The sequence below is a fragment of the Vollenhovia emeryi genome, unplaced genomic scaffold (genome assembly GCF_000949405.1).
Source record: "Vollenhovia emeryi isolate VEMERY1.0 unplaced genomic scaffold, V.emery_V1.0 DF939178.1, whole genome shotgun sequence".
NCBI lineage: Eukaryota > Metazoa > Arthropoda > Insecta > Hymenoptera > Formicidae > Vollenhovia > Vollenhovia emeryi.
The window spans coordinates 101,740-123,637 of record NW_011967188.1 but is presented as its reverse complement, the minus strand read 5'-3'; the positions used below and the strand labels follow the sequence as shown (position 1 = coordinate 123,637).

General features: G+C 43.4%; 2 protein-coding genes across 3 annotated transcripts in view; both read right to left on the bottom strand.

Annotated features, from left to right (window-relative positions):
- Nucleotides 1-1,561: 1,561 nt before the first annotated feature.
- Nucleotides 1,562-7,665, bottom strand: LOC105563331 (UPF0602 protein C4orf47 homolog). The gene is made up of 4 exons (XM_012014839.1): nucleotides 7,426-7,665; nucleotides 3,906-4,151; nucleotides 3,215-3,488; nucleotides 1,562-1,947 (listed from the first exon to the last, which is right to left on the bottom strand). Exons 1-4 carry the CDS (start codon nucleotides 7,663-7,665, stop codon nucleotides 1,562-1,564), a joined length of 1,146 nt encoding a protein of 381 aa, XP_011870229.1.
- A 2,603-nt stretch (nucleotides 7,666-10,268) lies between these two features.
- Nucleotides 10,269-21,898, bottom strand: part of LOC105563286 (peroxidasin) — a 105,040-nt gene continuing 93,410 nt past the window's right edge. Inside the window, exon 6 of one of the 2 annotated variants that reach the window (XM_012014749.1) lies at nucleotides 10,269-14,797. In XM_012014749.1, coding sequence (XP_011870139.1) covers nucleotides 14,512-14,797 — 286 coding nt within the window. In that variant the 3' untranslated portion in view covers nucleotides 10,269-14,511. The remainder of the gene's footprint in view (nucleotides 14,798-21,898) is intronic. The other variant, XM_012014750.1, reaches the window with a different exon arrangement.

Below are 21,898 nucleotides of genomic sequence, written 5' to 3'. Positions count from 1 at the left end.
CCAAATGTCTCAAAAATCGTGTAGGCCATGACGACGAACATGAAGTGTACATATGATGTGTGTGTGTATGTGTGTATATAAATATTATATATATATATACACACACACATACACAAATACATATCGAGGTGTATATCGCGTGGATGTAGTTGTACAACTGCTTCGAGCCGAGTCTTGTACAATGCTCCTACGTTTCTACGTGGACCAGTGAGTATTGGAGAGGCATCGCAATGCCTGGAATGTTTAATACCGGCGCAACGACACGGCACGGAGAAATGGTCGGCTTCAACCGCGGAATAAATCTCGTGGAATCATACCCACCCGCTGCCATTTCTTGTCTGCCACGTGCTCCAGGAGAAAATTTTTCAGAGGCGGAAACGCTTATTGCATTTCTATACATAGCACCTCCTGACGTGGCGGCGCGCGAGACTTTGCGCAAGACACTAACGTAAGATACTAAGTTCATTTGTGCCAGAAAAATTCACCTTCTGTCTTGTCTTTATTGCGGAAACATGTATCGTAAGCTATAATCGAAACGTCCTTTATATATTCTGACTTTTACATGAAATAATAAACTTCTAAAACTTGTTGCACGCGATGGCTCTTCTCCTGTAGTAAGACCGTTCTTTGCACGCTGACGGCTTGGTAAAAGATACACTCACGATTCAAGAGCTGTATCCCTTTAGCGCCTAATATTATACATGTCGATTCGGTCGAGTTTGATCAAATGTTAGCATTATCCTGATAAGAAAAAGTGCTTTTTTAATTACACGTAAAAAAGATCCCGTTAATTACACTCCCTTGCTTATTCCTAGTCAAATACGAAGTGCATCCCTTGTTCCTGCCAGTCTTTTCTGCGGCTTCCACCTGCTGTCGGCCTAATGGTCTTGTCGTGCGGAATACATGATACTCGTCGGAAATATTTAATGGCGATCGCCGAGAGTGAACTCTTACGGCTCCGATGGCGGTGCAACATTCGTTAGAATTTCATTAGAGCCGTAAGATCGAACGTGTCAGGGTGATTCGCTTTGAAAGGGCTCGGCTACCGTTCGAATGTTGTTGCAGCTGTACTTGGCCACTGGCCATTGCTGAAAAGCGATTTGTCGGCTCAACATGGTAGGGACGGAAGCGCGATAGCGGAAGGTGATGGCTTCGCCAGTACGAAATCGCATGCATTGCGGACGCGATAAAATAGAAATACATTCCAAAGCCTTCTGTAAGTTCCACAGGATTTAGGATTAAATTAGGTCGAAATCTAGTTTATCAATTTGAAGTTTTTAAATGGACTTTAATGAATATGCACAGTTTCAGTATGGTAACTGTTTGATTCGCTCTTTCTAATTCTTAATTTCCTCACAAGTAATTTACTTAAACGACATTGTACAAGCGCAACGGCTGCATATAAAGTATCCGGAATAAAAGATAAGAGGGAGAAACGTCAAATCTAATTATTTTTAATTAATTTTAGTATGACTGATAATTACGGAAGGAGGTTTCTTCCTAATAGTGAAAAAAAAGAGAAGTTTGAGAATTCAATTTCCATGCAATTAAAAAGATTTTCTCAATGCACAGGATACGCGCGTTCTCGATATTCCGAATAATTGCGAGCGTTGCACGATATTTTCGTTATCTGCGCGATAATACTGTTCGTATATTTCGAACGTAGAAATGGTCCGCCGCTTATAAACTTGGACTCAACGGCAGCTTTAGCCTTAGCTTTAACATAAGGATCGCCCGTGTACTCTGGAAACTTGCTGAAGCAACCATCGTGACTTCCGCCGGGTTTCTTGGGGAAAGGGACGTAGAATCGCGCCGTACCGAGTGTCTTCCTTGCAATCTCGACCGGACGGACATAAGTGGGCCCTGGTTCCTCATCCTCGTAAGGATTTGGAGGGAAATAATCCAACGGCGTACTAGTCGTCAAGAATCGGCCTTCAGACACCACTTCTGTTTCGCCAAAGTAATGATTTACACTTAGAATATAAATTTAACAAAAAGGAAAAACCGTAAGCGACAGTTGGAAAAACGAATTTTACTAAACGCATGAAACTGTCGGAAATTTAATACGCATGTAATTTACGCAGTTAAATTTATTAAAAATCTCCTGTAAAAATCTTTGTACATAAGAGTAAATTGAGAGAAATTGCCACGTCTACAGAGAATCTATAGAAGTTTTTAACGCGATGGACTTCTAAGATTATGAGAAGAATTTCAAACATTTATGATACTCCAATTGAGATTTTATGTAATTGTTGCCAAACGTTTTTTTTTCAAGGTTTTATGTAAACGTTAAAAATGTGTTTCCCTTAGAAGCCAGCGTAATTCTTTTTTTTATGCTAAAACTATAATTAATTACGTGCTGCCTTGTAAAATGTACCTTTATATATGTTCCCCATTCTCTCATTATTACTTTTTTACTTTAATTGGGGGAATTCTCACGTTATGTTATATATGTATGTACGTACATTATACACGTATATGTGTAAGATAATTAAAGAAAAGTTTAAAAAACAATAGAAATTTTATAACATACTTTTAATTGGCAATTTTATTGGCTGTGTAAAAATTGACAGAAAAATTTTATATTGTTATCAATATACACGCTAGTGGTATTCGCTGCTGGTTTTTTATATGCATATACATATATTATCCAAAAATAATTTTTTCAGTTAAAAATATAAATATTTAATTTATATAATTCTCTAAGAGAGAGAATCGCATTAGTCGCAACTTGGAAATTGCACAAATAATAAAGAAGAAACGAGAAATGGTCAGAATGAAAACGCGATGTGTACGGCCGGATTTATCAAGTTTTTCGATACAATCTGCAAAATATTTCGTGAAAGAATTATAGATTCCAGAGTGCCTTATAATGTATGCAATAAAGTGCGAAAATGGAGAAAGAAATTCGCTCGAGCAACAGCGCGAATACATGTGACTTCTGTTCTCATTATATTCAACTCAACATCGAAGTAAACTCGTTCTAACATAAATCTTTATCGCCAGTTACGAATGAGCAAGACTTCGCTCTGTTTCCAATATGAGAAAATGTAAGAACATTTAGCTTTTTTGCAGCCATCTTAAAGGCATCTACCTCCAATGTAAGGCTAAAAAATTTTAGCATTTTTACTAAGAATTATGCATTCGAGTTTATCGAGAGTTGTTCGAGGAAGTGGAGATCAGATCGGAGGTGGCATGACGGAGATGCACTTACTTTTACCAACTCTTCCGATGCGATCGTAAGGCTCGTGGGAGTACGATGGATAAGGACTCAAGCAAATATCCGCGTATCCTGGGCCACCAAGCGGATTGGGCTTGATCTTCATATTAGGTGGAACCGGCGTCTTTTTTCTCGCTTCTACTTTCAGCTGCGGACTGAAGTAAGAAGATTTAGTAAAGCATCCGTACCAGTCTCCGGGCGACGAGTGCTTCTTCGATGGAGATGTCGGTAGCATGTGACCGCCAATCTTCCTCTTCTCATCTTTTATCTGAAATACATACATCGGAAACTTACTCGACGTATACCAAAGCCACAAAGATTTCGTCCCTTCTCCCTGTGGCGTTCTTATTAAAAACCACGCGATAAGCAAATTGTATTAATGCAATTAACGTTGGAAGTAAAAAATTTGATTTTCAAGCACAACTGATGAACCGAACAGTTTTGGTTAGATCAGCGCATCAGCGCTAGCCGCGCGCACATTAAAAAAAATTATAATTAAACTTTATTAAACGATATTCTCTCCAAGGGACGGTATAAATCCCTCTGACAGGGATTTAATTAAAGTTTAAATCTTAATTGATACAGTATCGGGCCCTACGCACAAACTTTCAGTTTCTTAGCGTTTTATTTTCAATAAATGATCAAGTATCGATTTCCCATAGTTTCCCATATTATAAATACATACCCGTTGCTGCGCCTCGTCGCGCCATGGCTCCGTGAGTGCCTCGCCTTCAAAAATTCGCTCATATCTCTTTTCGAATAATTGATTAGGAGGTGCACCGAGAATCTGCCGCCCCTTGGCAACATTTTCACGAAATTTTATAGGCTCGCGATAAATATCAAAGGGACCCGGTGACGGATCGCTAAAGAAACCTAAAAGGACTTTTTGTGAGACTCCCAGAAACACACGGAGGCGTGTTTTATCGCTCGACTTTATATATGTACATTACCCACTCGTTCGATATCAATTTTTCCATAGCGGCGACCAGCAGGCTCAATATTTATTGCGCGTTTTATACTCATGTTTTACAACTTATGATAACTGTAACCTCCGCATTGTTCTTTTTTTTAGATACAGTAACCTAAAACTTTATCGTGCCGCAATGAAGACAGTTTTATCCGAAGTACGCACGCGATCTTCTCTTATTAAAAGAAAGACTGTAGGACTTTATTAATAGGGAAAATAGTTTCAATTCCATTTATCTTACAATATCGTGTATTTTTGTCAGAAATACGTTAAACTTAATAGCAATTAAATATATATTGCATATCTTGAGAATCACATAGTGGCGTCTTGAGCACTGGGAGTGAACTTATGAGTAATTGACCCGGTTACCGCTAGTAATGAGACGTTCTTAATGAGTTGACATTAGTACTAGCGGATATCTACGGTATTCTCGTTGCGGTAACACTGGAAACATTTCATTACCGCCTGTTTGGAGAGACTGAAGGAGTCGCACATTCGCAAGAGAAGCGATTATAATTGTGTACGGTCTGGTCTCGTTAATGACGGGATGGAAAGATCACTGAAACGTCTCCAATAAAGGCTTGGAGTAAACGAGATAACTTATAATTATAACGACGCGATTAATCGAAGGAACAATCAATTGAAAGTTTCGTAGTTTACATCGTCACCGTTTTTCGAATTATACGCAGAAATCAGAATGACGTTCTTCATGCTTGAAATGATCTGAGCTACAGTCGCACGACGGTCGTCCGCGACTGTAAGTTCTCGCCCGTAATCATGCGTACGTGTCAAACCGGTAATTTCCACAGTCTCTATCTTCCACCTAAAATGCTTCCGCGCGATCCAGCGTGGAGTTCGCGAAGCGGGGCGACAACGGCCCGCGATAATAACTAAACTTTCGATTGCCAAGGCGAGCCATTAAGATAAGACTTCGAGGCGGCTAAGGGGACGCGCCCGCTTTCGAGCGGGAATAGTTGCGGAATCTGTAAGAAATCGCACCAGAGCTGCGGGAAAGCGGTAACGGAAAAACGGGGCGAGAAGGACCGGAAAGAAATCGACGGCCGGAATAACGGGGGAGTGGTAGAATAGAAAGGGAACGGCGGGGATAAAGGGAGGAAGGACGGCGCGGATGAACGAGATAGAGGCGAAAGTGGTGGGAAAGTCGATGGAGATGTCAGCGGTGGAAATGGAAAAATGTTGATATACATCGGCCGCGCGATAAGGCGGTAGATCGATTAAGATTAAACGGCTGGTCGCCGAGTTTAAGACAAGTTACATTGGAAACTCGGGGGGGAATCGCCTCCCGTAGAATTGAAATCAAGAACGTGACCGTTTAATTTGCAAATGGAAGGAGAACGATTGGCTCGTTCAGCTCAGTTCGACTCGCCCCGACTCGCTGCATCTCCGACACCACGAGGAAATCATGATAGTGCTTTGTCCCTTGATTACCGGATATTCCGGTGTAATGTTCGAACGCGTGCACGATTCTTTTTAAAATTGACCCTTAAAATAACTTACAGTCAATTCCTACACGGAAAAAATGATGTATCAACAAGATCAGTATAATTGAAATTAAATCATTGAAACAACATCAGTATTACTGAATGAGAAACATCAGATAGTTGTCTTAATAATTTGTCTGGATATTTTTATATGAATAATCAAATACAATTGAGTGAATCAGTTATGCTTGTAGCAGCCCGTGACGTTAACGTGTAATTCAAGCAACTCCTTGTTTTTTAAATCGTTGAAACGACATCAGTATTAATGAACGAGAAACATCAGATACTTAGTCGTCTTAATAATATCTGAAGATTTAGTTCCATGCTTAAAATTAAATCCATAGCAAATACAATTGAGTGAATCATTTATGCTTGTGGCAGCCCGTGACGTTGACGCTTAATTCAAGCAACTTTATTATTTTAAATTCAACAGCAGTTCTTTTTCCGTGTGATCGGTCAGTCAGTTGTATAATATATTTTTCTTCAATAAATTTCTTCTAATTTGATTATTGCCAGGTCTGGTCGAACCGTATTATTTGTCTGCTATTTAATTACTGGCGAAGAAAATGATTATTATTCACGTTTGATCAGATGTAAATCTGATTGCGTCGAAAATACTGTCCCGTTTCGCAGTTTATTTGACAAAAGTTCTACGTGTTGTGTAAGTTGACTACGCCAAGAACAGATAATTGAAGTATCTGGGACACGCTCGTGGACGCCAATGTTCTGTAATGTCGCGATATTTTGCGCTCTGTCGTCACCTTTTCCAAACTGCCCTAAAAATCGTGAACATTTTTGGTTATTACCGTACCATTTATACTTAAACGGGAGTAAAAATTGGAAGACGGCAAACGACATCGACTATTTCGAAGGGTCGTAATCGTCCTCATTCAATCTCATTAGCAAGAAAAGTTGACGTTAAAAATATCCGTCGCTATTTTTAAATCACGGTGGTATTCCGGAAGATTAAAAAAAAAATCCGTAAAAGTAAACCGTGTTATCGTTCCAGTTGAAGATGATTTTGAAGAGAAACATTCTCGCGGAAAATCCGACCTTCGGTATTCCAGCTCGATTACCTAAATCCTGTGCTATCCGTTTCGTCGAGAAGGTTTGCCGAGAAAACAAGCCGTCAATAGCAGTGGCAATAACAGCGTAATCGTAAAGAGATGTACAAACGAGTTATGTATATTAGGCACGTGTTCCTGGCACGGACTCGATGGTCTAATAGGGGGTCTCGCGGAATTGCAGAATTATCGATATCGCGGTACCACTGCGGAACCGCATCCATTAATTCAACGTTAGCCTAAGGGGGTTTAAATAATTAATCGAGGGACGCGCCCGTCGCGATTAAACGCTACAATTAAGCCAAAGGTACACCGGACGTCCGTGCCAGCAACCGCATCGTCTTTCCATACTCTCAATCCTGTAAGAGATACAAATCAGCAAGCTGCAATAATATCCCATGCCTGATTGCACGTATAGATAGATCCTCGTACCGAAACATCGCGATACCGTTTCTACGATTTAGTGTTGAGATTACAAGTTCGAAAAAAATGGCTTGCATTGTACTCAAAATCCCCTGGCTTTTTCATTATTACGTCAACCGCAATGCGCAGCGTACTCGCGTTACCCTTTACGAAATAATTAGCAAAAGAGGACTCCGCTATCTAAAATTAAATCACTTGCGTGGTGTTGAACTGCGTATGTCCTCCCTGCTTGGAAGCTATCCCACTTACCATAGTCAAAGAGCCAAACTGTTTATACTGACTGAGTGTCGCGATTGTTGGCAAATTGGCGGTGGACGGATCTGTCGACGATGGCCGGGGTTTGATGAAGTAATGGACGTTCTCTGTCGGCGTGTTGACCCGGCCAAGCCACATACATTGTAATGGTACGTACACAAGGCCGACAGGCAACGTGGTGACTGCCAATACGCATTTAGCTTTGTACGTAAGCCCTGTATGTGCATACACCATGTATCTGTACACGATGCGTACTGACGTAACGCGAACCCGTTCTTGCGTTGGTCGTCCGTCTCATCATCCTCAAGTTCTCATAGACGCCTCTCCGATGCGACGCTTTGCGTGTCTGAATTCGCGACCGGTTCGCGGACATCTTCGATGAAACGTCCGTTTTCTTTTTTTTAATACACGTGACGTGCAACGAGATTATTAAGGGGATCCTAAAGCCGTCTGTTTTATCGACATTCTTTGTTAGAAGTAATCTTTTAATTGACATTACAGAAATGCAAAATTCATTTACGGAATTAAAATACGCAGTAAAATCTAGACTATGCTGGTCGACTTTATATCAAAAATGAAAAAAAAAATAAAATTTTTACTAATATTTGGTACACTTGACGACAATATTTGCTTGATACAAGAATTCTACAATAAATATATGCAAAATGAGACCAGCATACTCTAGGGACAACATATAAGAACAATATCGTGTAATTAGAACTAAAATTAATAGCCTAGAAAAAACATTACTTCTAATAAACGCAAGTTCAGAAATCCAAGTCTAGAAGAAGAGAAAGAGCAGCAGGCTTTTTCGAGAGAGGTCGCTGCCAAACATCTGTCAGGTTGTCAGTAAAGCCATGGTGTCAACGATGCTAGAATTCGATCCAAAATGTCGGTCTGAGCGATGTGCAGCTAATAATATTATCATTCAGCTTGCGCTAAGGATGCAATACCGGCGGGCTGCCATCCAACGTTTTCTTTACTGCATGCTGCCGAAAACGCCGGTCTGAGGTGACATCTAAAGTACAATAGAACTTGAAATAAAAAAATGTCGATAATTGACGTTTCTTATCGACACTGATCGAGTTCGCCAGCGGCTTTAGGATCCCCTTAATCCATCAATACTACCCGCCGCGGTACAAAGGTACAGGAACAATCGCAACCAGAAATGTCTGGCCGGCGTGATTTTTTATGGGCGTTAGCCGTACAGCGTTGCGCACTGTCTGCGTTCTTTTTTCGAGCATCCGCAACTTGACTGCGTCGAGATGATACATAGCTCATACCGACGGTATGCGCTAGAAGATTCCACGTGTCGCGCATCCACTACGTGCCGCCGCAGCACGAAATTATGACAAAGGGTTTATGTCTTTCTCTGCTCTGCCACCTCGCAAAAAGAGAAACGCTGCTCATGCGAGCGGTAGGACACAATGGAGGCACGAGGAAGTATGCAACAGCACGGTGGAGAGCTATCCCGAAATAAAGCGGTTTGTTTCGCCGGCGCTGTTTTAGGAATACCTGTATCGCAACGGTGATATTTCCCTTGATCAAGGGTAGTGCGCGCCGCAAACGTTGACAAAGGGGCGAGAGGCGTGTTTAACGGTACTGCGCGTCTCTAAATTGTGATTATTTTACGTACAATTACGCTGCCCTCTTATTTCTGCAAAGATACCGTTCGAGAGTATTTTAATGGATTTTTAAGCTCGCCGCGTGTTTCCCATGAATTTAAAGTCGATTGTTTCTTCACGGTGATTTATTATGCATATTTTTAACACCGGGTATTGCTTACGTCCTGCAATGTAATCCCTACGGTGTAAAGAAGGGGAAGAGAGAGAGGTACGTCGCGCGAAAAGAAATTACGGGCGACAAAATAACTTGCCTATTCGAAACGCCCTCATGCGCGACGTTACGTCAACAACGGTGAGAATATACTTTACATCTGTCCGCACTTTGTATCTCTCTCTCCTTCTTTCTCTCATTCACACGGCAAACGTCAGTGCCAACGTTCTGATTTAGTATTTTTCCAGGACAGTGTATTGCTGAAAAGGGAGCTTTTAAAAACCGCGACGCTTAACGCATCCAGTCTACCCGGGGTATGGCAATGGGGTGGCGAGGGAGGGTGTTCTTTTTTCTGCCAGTTCTCTCTCGCGCGCGCGCGCGCGCGCACGAGCTTCGTTTTTTTCAATTTTTCGTCGGGCACTCGGCACTCCAGCGAAGCCTCTTCCGGCGGCTTTTATCGTGGCTCGACTCGTCCAGTGAGTTTATCATTGTGTCGCTTCCCCAGACCGCCATGAAACCCTCGAATAAGTCTTCTCGACCAACACGTCGAAGGGGATAATCGTTTTGCTTTTTAGGGGCGAGAGGGGATACGGGAGGGTGCGGGAATAATAACTTAAATGTAGAGAAAATTAATGAATATCGAGAGATCACGTTCCGGCGTGGTATCGATTCCCGTAATCATGCCAATGACAATTAAAAGTTCATTAAAAAGGCCATCTCGGCCTGCGTCGGGCAGTTTCTCTTTTCGACGAATAAAGTGGCTATAAAGAATGCAATAGAGTTGAATTAATGGGATATCTCCTCGTAATGGATGCTAAGTAATGCTCTCCCGGCGGGTTTTTTTTCCCCCTCCCTTCCCTTTATAGCGCGGGCCCTCGGACATAATTTAAATTAATAAAAGTTCATCAAATTCTTCATAACGGAATTAATGCGTACGACGGAAAGAACTCGAGCCAATTAGCTATTTAAATGCCGGGACGCGGAGCATACAATACTCCTTTATTATTGTATGAAAAACGTTATCGCCGTGACGAGAAGGAGGAATGAGTAAATACTTGTGATTAAGTACTATACATTTTATTGTATCCTGCGTTCGAGTCTTTATAAATAATGAACAGTGAATACCGACATTGAATGAGTTTCCTATTTTTCTCTCTCTCTCTCTCTCTCTCTCTCTCTCTCTCTCTCTCTCTCTCTCTCTTTCTCTGCGTTTGCTGATGGACTGGGCATCATGGGTTCGTTCGCTTTAATCGCATTAATAATGATATAGTAGTACCAATAACGTACAGATGTGCTTACAGACTTGCTTTAACCGTTATCGTGGGGATACATTAGTATGGATGCATGGCGATGAAATATGATTAATGATGATAGAATATATTGGAGAACACGCGCATGCACGCGCGAATTCACGCGGCATGACGCGGCGTACATACACCACACTTTCGCACGTCCTTCCCACCGTTCAGAAATTATACAGCTGCCCGCGGCTTAACTTCTAATTTCGAATTACATTATCGAACACACGTAGATTATTTCGCTCGCAATCTCGTGCACAGACGTATACACAACGCCCCAACGTATGATATTATCCAGAGACTTTCGCGCGAGCGGTAATCGTCGCACAGTGGACAATGGCTGGCCATACCTGGCCGGGCGTGGAAAAACAAAAGAGAAAATATTAAAAACGAAACAATGCTTATTCCGGAGGGCCACTTTTAATTAGAGATAATCTCCCCGAGATTAGCGGGACCAAACGCAGAATTGTTCTGAGCGAAGACTATTAAAAGTCGGTGTGTGCAGATAAGCAGATAAGTATAAATTTGCCTCGATATCAAAACCTACCAATTATATATCGTTCGCATATGAAGCCTACGTGATAATTGATAAATAATTATGCGACATCGTTGAAATAAGTGTTTCTCAATCGTTACATATTTTCTACCGATGTATAACTTATTTAAACGATAACTTTTAACAGTTGAAATATCACCAATAGATAGAAATGACCATGGTCTATTACGGTTATTTCAATAATTATTTTACGGTTATTTCAATAAGATGCAATATCTTCGGGGCTCGTTTGGAAACTAATGCGAGGCATTTGGTTTTAAGCTTAACACTACAGTTATATTTAACATTTATCATTTCACTATTAATAACTAAACGAGAAATTGAAGAAAAATTGTTGTTAGACAAAAGGGCGATTTAAGCTGCTAAATTTTTTCTAAGAATTAAACGATATACGCTGCGAAGCGATATTGCAGCTAAAAGCTTTCTCTCATATTCTTCGGAAATGAATCCCGCGCGCGAACAAACGCAAAACAAGCAAACAATCGAAACTGATGACATTCGGTCGTGTTGCCTGTCGGCGAGCGACAGCGAATAGTTGGCGTGTAAAATCTACGTTTGCGCCGTCGACGTAGTTATAAAACTGTCAGTCGTAGTTTGCGCGCTTGACATTAATTCGCATAATTGGGCTCTCGCGGATTTAAGACCGTCTGAACGCCCGTGCAGAAACAAGGGAGCAGAACGGACGACTTAGTCTGCGAAACTTCCATTAAGAGATAGCGGAACGGCGACGAAAGAAGCCGGCGATAAACTGAAGAACCGCGGGACCGAATGGAAAGTTTTGCCCGCGAAACGCTCGGATGTCGTTACGATTCAATGCGTATCCCGATACCCGCTTTGGGATTCGGGGCTCTACCTCTCGCTCGAAATAATAATTAAATTTATCGCGGGCGCTGGTTACGCGCGGATGTGGCTTTTGCGTAACGGATCGCGCGCGCGGCCGCACGCGCCTCGTTGAAATATTTTGCACCTGCTCGTGCAATAATGCCTCTGTTAAATTATCACATTACAGCCGGCGAACGGGGGCATTGCCGCGAGTGGAAACTACTGATTTACGCCAAACTAACCGTACGTCATTGTCAGGTAGGGCTGCTTAACGGTTCATTTTCCATCGGCGCGATCGGTAATTTGTTGCCCGATCGATCCTTGTCCGACTTGTCGCGCTTTTACGGTGCCACGCGTCCCGACCCTGCACACTGCAGTTTCCGCCCGGGCAATCTGCATTACATCCCTCGCGCAATCGTATACTTACCGCCGTATCGTGCTGTAAAATTTCGAAAATGCAAACGCTATTTGCGCGCTTACCGAAACGCAAACGCTATTAGATTTCACACGAGGTTTATGAATTTAGCGTACGTCTTCGCACGCTACCTCCCCAGTTGTTTCACTCAATTTCCAGTGGTATTTCGTGCAAATCAATTTGATCGATTCAAAATATAATTTAGAGGATATGACGTGGATTGAAAGCCACTCGCGTGGCAATAAAATGTTATAAATTGAGTTAGTTATCCGTTCTTATAAGATTGCACAGATTATTTCCGTAATATGCGTATAGAAAAAATTTTGTCGCCTTTCAAGTGACTGATAAATTATGTTATTTGCATTCGTACAAGATGTAACACAAAATGAAATAAACGAAAAATGTGTTTCAAAATCTAATAATTCGTATAACTCTAGTGATTTTATATATAAATAATAATGTTACTTCAATTTAATGTATATAGAATTGTGTACATCCCGCACTGCATTTTCTAAAGAAAATTGTAAAATAAAATGTGTAACAGTTATATACGAGTGTAAAAGCATAAATCCTTCTGTAGAGTTATTCGGCCGGAGCGATTCGCATGCTGATAAAATATACTCAAAAATATAAAAATATACTCAACAACTGGGAGAGAAAAATGGTCATGTTAAATTTTCACAATATAACATTTATTACACCCGCAATAATTACGTAATCTTTGGATAACTGACGGATTTTAGTTGTCGCTCGTCAACGTCCAGCGTATTTTGAGCGAATGACGAACGATGAATAGATCTTCATCGGCCCCGTTCATCGCGTATTTTTCGCGCCGCGAGCATGAAAACTACCACTGAACAACGGGCGATGCATCGTCGTTTTGTACACGACAAAGTTTTATGCTCGACAAAGGTGTCGATTTCTTTGAGCCAGTGCCAGCCTCGAAAATATTGCTTCCACATTTTGTCTAGATAAAATCGTGCAACAATAACGCTATGTCGATAAAATCGATGCTTCGCTTCAGCGATTCTTCATTAGCGGCGTAATTTCGTTTGCGAAATTACAACGTAAATGTCAATTGTTTGTTGATTTCGTAAACAGATCAGTTTCGTTTTGTGTAAAGATTTGTATTTTAACAAAGCAAAGCGAAAATGTGGGTGATGATATGTAGATACACGTGGAGTTATATAGTTCAAAGCTATACAAAATTTTAGTGACAATACTTTTATTACTCCGCGGACTAGGCAGAGAGAGATGTAATTGTATAATTATACAAATCGGTTGAAAGCAAAGTTAATTCCAATTTATAGTCACGGTAGTCGGTGCCGAATTCCTTGGACGGTGTCGTTTGGAAAATCTTATAATTAATCCGATTCTAAAAATACATAACAGTTTACAGACAGAATATAAATTCAACAAATATATATTGTATAAAGGTATATATATACAAAAGTATATACATACATTCCAAATCTTCGAACTTTATAACGCACTTACCCTCGCGAGATTCGTCTCTTTCGATCGATAAGCAGGTCTTCGTTGTTCCACCCTCCGAAAAAACGATATGCAAAATCAATAAACGATGTGCCCCGAAATTTAATTGGTACTTAAACGAGTAACAAACAGAATCTACGTCAATCTTAAAATTCGTTTACGGACGAAGCGATAAAAGGTGAGCGTCTTCGATTGCAATCGATCGAATTATCGCTTGGCTATTTCTCTTCCAGCACACCCACGAACGTATGTCATAGATAGTCGGGCATTACATATCACATGAACGGAATTCTCTTAATTAACGTATCCGCGTTTGAACATTGCGGACGTGTAAATAACGTACGCATTAACAATGCAGCGTCAACACGTTAGTACCAAGAGCTCAAATACGAGGGAGAGACGCGAAGTTTCTATCCCTCTTCCTGAAATTCACAGCGTGCGTTCTGAGCGCGCGCGAACGCTATTCGTCCTCCACGCAAATCCCGCATTGATCGCCGCTGGAAGCGATTAGTCAAGTTTCTCGGGAGAGATGCTCGGAAATGCTCTGTGGAAACTGATATACGCCGTCTCGCCGTGCGACGAAACTGCCGAGACGCGGTGCTTCGTAGCGCGAAGCTTACTTGTCCAAAAGTTAAGTCCGATCGAAACGGATTCGGATGATATCTCCGTCGTTGCCGCGCGCGCACACGGACGTATCTGCGTCCCGCGTGAGAATATACCTATACCCGTACTATGTAATTCGCAGCGAGATCGCATGTGACGTGCGTGCGCGAGAGGGGTGGAGGGCCTAATGCCCAAAGTTCCCGTCCGTTTCGAGAGGATGTTCCGGGCGCACGAGTCTCCGTGGGGAAAGAGAAAATTAGCACCATTCGGATCGCAGGTCCAAAACGCACCGGGGTCATCACGGTCACCTTAGGAGCGATGATAGTGATATCACAACGGTAAAGACAAAGGTCGCCCTCGGGGCCGTGGTACCGCCGTGTTGCATGGCAGCTGGATTCTCTCCTGCAACAGAAGGCAAAGTAAACGTCGTTAATACAGCACACACGCGCCTGCCCTTTCCCCCATGTCCCTTGCTTTCGATATTTTTATTTGCGTTGGCAAGTGTCGTGTTTTTAGGGAGAAACCGCGGGTCGAGTTTTTGAAAAAATATTTCAATTGTTTGGGAAAAATCGTCGCCCGCGCGCGCCCCGATATTTCGCTGATATTGCGTCGCGAGCGGGACGCGGCAGATTAAAGTCCGCTATTATTTTTCCAACACACGTATTCTAACAAGTATTATATTTCATGCGAATGGCGGCTTATGAGAAACTGGATACTGGATACTGAGCGTTTGCAAAATTTGCATTATTAAATCGGCGTCCTTCAAATAAAACAACGCACTCGCTATATTCCACGACAAGGTAATACTAGCTTAATCTTTTCAACGGAGGAAACGAACTGCATTCTCAGTTTAAAATTTAGTAATCGAAGGGATTTCTAAGGAGATGAAAAAGAGAGGGTTTTCAAAGGAGTACATGAATCGTACGTGCGAAATCGCCGCTAATAACCGGGAGCAATATTTCTACTTCGAACTTCTACTTCGAACCGGTCGATAAATGTCTTGTTATTATAACGTTTCATTTGTTCGTTTCTTATCTGTCTTTAAATTGCACTTCTCTTTTTTGTTTCGTGAGTGAAAACCATTGGTCTCGGCTGTCGTTGCGATTTTATTGCTCCTGCTTTTGGCCTACTTTCCTTACGGGCCTCTAATATTCATGCGTTTCAGTCATAAACGTTTCGGCTTATTAACGATTTATTGACAAGGAAAATGGGAGGGGACTCGATCAATCAATTGCCCCGCGTCCGAAATTACGTTTGGCAAATTAACTATTAAAAGTAATTAAAGTGAAAATAAGAATATTTGCATTCCCTCTTTATATATATAGATTGTAAGCAATCTATTCTCCGCTATAACAAGCGAAACATATTCCGTAACGGCCAAATGGAATAACGTTTCAATCCTTTTATTTGCTCTGTCACGGGTGCCGTGATAAAAGCCGAAAGATTGGTACACACATTGATTGCCCACGCCAGTATTTGGCTTTTGAATTGTCCAAAAATTCAAAATATAAACGCAAATTCGGTCATCCATAAAATCCGTGGTAAAATATCAAATGCGAATTGCGACGCAATCTCACGGCCGGACGTCGCATTTAAAAGTGACAAGAATTGCGGTTTGCACGAATTTTCGTAAATGGCCGATCGAAACCGCTTGTCGCGCGATCGCGGAAAAATATTCTCTTTTATCAGATAAAACAAACGTGACGATTGGAAAAGGATTAGCCCGCGTTTACTCCACCTTAACCGATTCAACGGTACGATTTACACTCAAAAGAAACTGAAACACGCATTGATTAATCTTAAGCCTCGTATTCCAATTGACAGCATATTCTAAACTATACACGTGGTCTTCTACATGCGTGCGCACTCCGTATGCAGCAAATTTCCCTGCAATTCCACACGTAATCCGACGATGCAGTTGTAACTGTGTTTAATTATGAATATAATTAGGATAATAATACACGTTTTAATACACTTGATATTATAACGTGTTATATTATATTACGTAATGTGGTTGCAGCGCTAAACGCGTGTAGATGTATTTGACAACTAAATCACATTACGTAGTTTGATATCCGCGTTATTCGCGAATCCCTACCGCGCATATACAATTTCTTTCTCTCCCTTCCGCCAGCTCCATAATTAACTCTATAATTCATCTCCGCCCTCCTGGCACAATCGAACGTTTGGCACAATCGATTCCCAAGTTTTTCTGAAGTCGAAAACATGCTATCCACGTAGCAGTTTCAGCGGCTGGTCATACGAACGACTACCTCCTCCCCAAGATTCAATTAAACGTCCCCGGTAGGAGAAAAATTTACAACTCTGTTTACGCGTCCTCCCCGGTAAACCGGCTCTTAATCCCGGATCTTCGTCTCGTTAATTGAATCGTCCAAATCCTCGCTGGGCTAAGACATTTCGTCTCATCTTATTGAAAATGTTTTTGTTAATATACAGCAAAGAAATGAAATTGCATCGCTCACCGTCGAAAGAAAGATTTATTCAATTTCGCGTAACGAGACGCGTATAGCGTCAAGACGAAAAATAAATTTAAAATTCGCGAACGTTTAATTTAAATATGAGACATTCAGCGTAGTTGGTCCATAATCGGCGAAAATCTATTCATTTGACACAGATTATGCAGAGTATTTCGCCATTCGACCTCTGCTTAATTACGAATTAATCAGCCGATCACTCATATGCTGCACGCATACGTACATACGCGATACCGCGTAATGTAGCGTGCAAATTCGGCATAATTTCATTGACTTCACTAATCACGTTGCACCATCGTGCAAGTACTTTACTCAATGTGATATTCGGACCTTCATAAATTCACCAAAGCCGATCACAGGACTTTGTTTGATGTCCCCGTAATTTCGGTGTGAACATATCTATCAGATTTCGAGGGGGGCCGTGAGCTAAACTCAATTTCGAATTGCCGCGGCCGTTTACTCGGGGCATAGTGAAATTAATTGGTGTCGTTTCGCGCAATTTCAGCCCGGCCGATAAATTTTAATCCGCGCTACTCCGACTCGAGAATTGTATAATATTCCACGTAACCACGCGATTAATCACACACTCGGCGACCCGGGGAGATATCAGTTTCTTCTGTTTCCAACGGTCTCCGGGAGGGCGGCCCGAGCCGGGACCTAAAGAATCGCCACGGTGGAAAAAGGCGGATGCGAAATGAGCTGTCAAGCGCCCTCCGGAGATTCCTTCTGCGTATTATACATGGCCGTGCGCTCGAGCGAGCGAGCGGGCCTGTTAACTACATCTTGCGACGAGAGCTTTGCAAACTCCTCACGCCCGGCCTTACGTCGACGACGTAAGGATGCGGAGATGAGGAGAGAAAGAGCGAGAGAGAGAGCGAGAGAGGGAGAGGGAGAGAGAGAGAGAGAGAGGTCAGACTCGACGGAGCGCAGTGATGCCGAAGAGGCGAAGGCAGACTTCCGTGTCATAGGAAGGATAGAGGCGGGTCGACGTGTAGTCCTCCTGGAGGCTGCGGCTACGATTATTAATGGGTAGGGCGTGACACCCCGCGAAATAACGTCTCTACCCCCGCTTCTACAGACGCACGCACACACACGCACACACACACACGTACCCACACGTACGCAAATGCACACACATACGCCAGGAGCAACCGGCCAACTATCGCTCCAACTCCGAGTCACTTGTCTCCTCGTAGGCATTAACTAGGCCAAGAACTACTCATTTCCAAGAGCGACCCGCCCGCCACTCACGCGGTCCTCTCCAGCGCTTTTTCATCGATCACCTTCATCCGGTCAATCCGCCCGGCTACATTCCGCCCTTTCACATTTATTTCTATTTTCCCGGTGTCACACACCCCGGGCTCTTACTCTTTCGCTTCTACCTGAATTTTTCTAACGTTAAATTTTTTTCCCCCCGCGAAGCGAAGCGTGTTTATGTTACGCGATAGAGTTGTTTCGTTCAGAATACGGTCTTATCGGCGTTAATTTTCTACGAGAAGGGAGCGAAAGTGAAAAGATCACAAAGTAAAAGAGCGAGTAGAAATGGTAGCAGAAAGGAACGTCGTGCGAGAAAGCCCTTCGGGCGAACGCGATGAGAGATAGTAGCGAGTAATGGTGCTTCATCTCCGGGTCTGGCTTGCACTTAATTAATAATCACGAGCATATCTCGAGAATAATTAATTGTAAAGGGGTGTCCCCACTAGATCGTTAAAGGGGAGTACATTAATTGGAAAGAAACAATGAGGAGGGCGTACGACTATGTCACGCTTCTCGCCGAGGAAAGAACTGAAATCATTCCGTTCCCTTTTTCGTTTTCGCAGATTCTACGTCACAGGCAGCGGCTTTCATTGTTTCGTATATAACTGTTATACCCAGTGCATTCTCTCAGCGCCAACAAGCGCGGCTTGAATTTGCATACCGTGAACCGAAGAACTTTAAAGTTTATTTAAATATTAATATTACGACACTTAAGCTCTATAATATCATTATATCCGTTTCGCGCGAATGAAATAAGGTGACTGTGATATCTCGAATATCTGTTTTATTTGGCATACGGGTATACATTTATATATGCATATGTGCAATTTGCTGGAACCGTTGCCAAAGATGGCTGTAAGTTTCCAAAGCCATTACCGGTAAAGGGGGGAACATTTGGAATCCGGTAGCCATCTCATGCAAAGCACGGCGCGACGGGGGGATCGATCCTCGATTGATCGGCGCATTAGAGATGCGGCCCGCGCCGCGATGATCAAAGATGACCACAATCCCCGTTTCGCAAATTGCTCACTCCGACGGACATCATTAGCGCCAATCGCATACATAAACGGACGGACGGGCCCGCGGAAGTACGAAACATTTCGCGGTGCGCGGAGTCCGCGCGAAATTTCAGGACGTGGATCGACTCCCGCCGCGCTGCGGGGAAACTACTTTTGAATGCGAGCCTCGAGCGTCCGACTACTTGTCAAGCAAATTCGCATTACTTCCAGTATTATGATCGCTCTTGTAGTTACTGGCATACAACACCCGCGGTAATAACTCTCCGACTTGTGCATTCCGCATACTCATCGCGATGGTAACGGTGGCTTAACTATAACGCTACACCGGCTCATACCTCGCGCGCGCGCGAGATAATAAGACGCTTGTTTTGCCAGTAATATGTTTTCGCGGGGGTAGGGGGCGTAGGAGGGAGAGAACGTAGTTAAGAATTTCGTCGTAGCCCGGTATTGATCGAACACGCGTTTCGCTCAAGGGTGCAAAGTGCCAAAGGGCGCGTGCACGCGAATTTAAATGAAGCGCCCGCCGACCGTAAGCCGCGTCTCGTAATCCCGAACTTCCCGGCTTCCCGGGCTTTCGCGGCAAAACGTATAGTGGTCAAGATTATTAACGTCGTTTACCAGAAAGGAAACTAGAACGTAGATTATACGTCGCGGGCGGGCATTTCCTTGAGTGCTCCCTCGTCAAACTTTACCCGGGGGAGAGGGGGGAGGAGGAGGGGGAGATCGAACTCCCCCCCCCACCTCGTATTGGCTCTCGCATTGGCTCTCGTCTCCGACTTAAGGTAATCCGCCGTAAATAATGCACATCACCTATATAGATGCGGCGTCTCTGAGCCGCTCTACCCCGAGCGCGAAAAGCCGCCGTGAAAACTCGTTGAGCTCCTTCGCCATAAGTTCGAAAGACGTTCACCCAACCCACGGTATCGACCGCCTTGCAGTGGCATCGCCCATCCGCCACTATAAAGCCTGTGTTTAGCGGCATTTCCCGCAAGAGCACGCGTCATCGACTCGACTTACGTGCTATTTCGTCGTGATACGAAAGTTTCGTGCTTTACGTCATCGCGAGATAAAAGGGAGAGGCACTCGGGGTGCGGGTGGGGAGGGGGAGGGGAGAGGGGGGGAAGAAAACAGCGAGAACGTCATCCGGCAATAGATCAGGAACCGGGGTGCAATACACTGAAAATTGCTCGCCGAACAGAAAAGCAGATCGTGCCAAATATACACGAGCAATTTTCCCGGATTACAAATTGTATCGATAAATTGGGACAATACATCCAGTCGTTTAATCGAATTCGATTAACTCGAGCATCAATATTTATCCATCGCTATATTTTATCGGAAAATGACCGTATTTGTCTATTCCCATCAAATTTTCCATCAAATTATGCCTAGTTATTTGTAACTTTGAATATGAATAAACTAGGTGTCTATCAGCGCGACAAATTAATTCCGCTCGTTCCGTTGTGTTTTCCCGCGATAAAACTTTTCTTCGCTCGCGTTGCCCCGCCCCCCTCCCTCCCTCCCGCCCCCGTAACAAAATTAGAAACATAAGAATTAGCACGCTACAGGAATAATGTACATTTTAAACGCTAATTTGACTATGCCGTGAGAATGAAGAAGATTACAAAAGGAGGAAGAGCCTTGCGACAGCTCGGCTTGCTGAAGAAAGAAATGGGTCACGCTGAATATTCTCAACCAACTTTTCTATGAATTCGCCATGCGCCAGTATTAGACGGGAGTCGAGACGCACGAAACAGCGCAGGTCACCCACGAGGAGCAAAAAGGATATGAATAACTACGGGATAAGGACAAAAGCGGCATTTAAGCATCTTAATGACACTCCTGTATATGGAGCATGTACCAAATTTCCGCGTTTCATTCTCAATCTTTCTCCTCTACGTCGCGAGGGGCTCGGGCCATTTTCTATTAATGCAGAGCGAAGAATGTCATTTGGCGCAAGAAACTCGTTGACAAAACGGAAATGGAGACCAAGCGGAGATCACGAAGAGCGATCGAGCGAGCCGTCAACGACAGCGCCTTCGTTTCGGTCGCGTCCGGCGCCGGTTATTTACCCTGATGAAATCACAGCTTTGTATTCCCGCACGATCGATTGGCGCAAGAAGATGTGCGGGGAAGAAAGCGACGGAGCGACCGACCTCTTGGGGCGTGAGGCGGACGAGGGCGGCAAGCCGAGAAATGGGAGGCGGCGCAGGAAAGAAAAGGGGGACCGGTAATAGGCATTGGCGCCGTTGAAAAGCCGTGGAAAATCAATTATCGACCGTGCAAAGGGGTGGAAAATTATATCGATAGGCGTCGCAGCCTCCCGCCAAGTGACTGGCACGATCCCGCCACCTCGCCCCCCTGCCGCGAGGTCCACCGAACGCCGTTATCGGTAGCGAGCAGAGACTGATCCTTTAACTGTGATCTCGAACGCGGCTGATTGCTTGTGGGTGGGTGAATTCTCCCTGATACACAATTATAAGAGAGAGAGCGCAGCGACGAATTATCGCCCGAGGCGTTGCTGCCGCGCGCGAAGAATGGCTCTTTCTCTCGCGCGCCCCGCGTTCCACTCTCTCGCTAATTTTAATTCCGTGAAATTTCACGTAAAAATTTCAGCGTTTACCATTTGCATCCGGAAGGCATCCCTGTTTCACCGCGGGAAAAAGTTAACAGATAATTTCTAATATGTACATCGATATCGCCACGTCTCTCTCCCTCTCTCTCTCTCTCTC

Bases quoted from the DNA above. Each gene is read 5' to 3' on its own strand.
- LOC105563331 (XM_012014839.1), bottom strand. From the start codon at position 7,665: ATGGTGTATGCACATACAGGGCTTACGTACAAAGCTAAATGCGTATTG. The intron at 3,489-3,905 runs GTATGTATTTAT...TATGTATTTCAG, and splicing joins GCGACGAGGCGCAGCAACGG to ATAAAAGATGAGAAGAGGAA. The intron at 1,948-3,214 runs GTAAGTGCATCT...TTGGCGAAACAG, and splicing joins CATCGGAAGAGTTGGTAAAA to AAGTGGTGTCTGAAGGCCGA.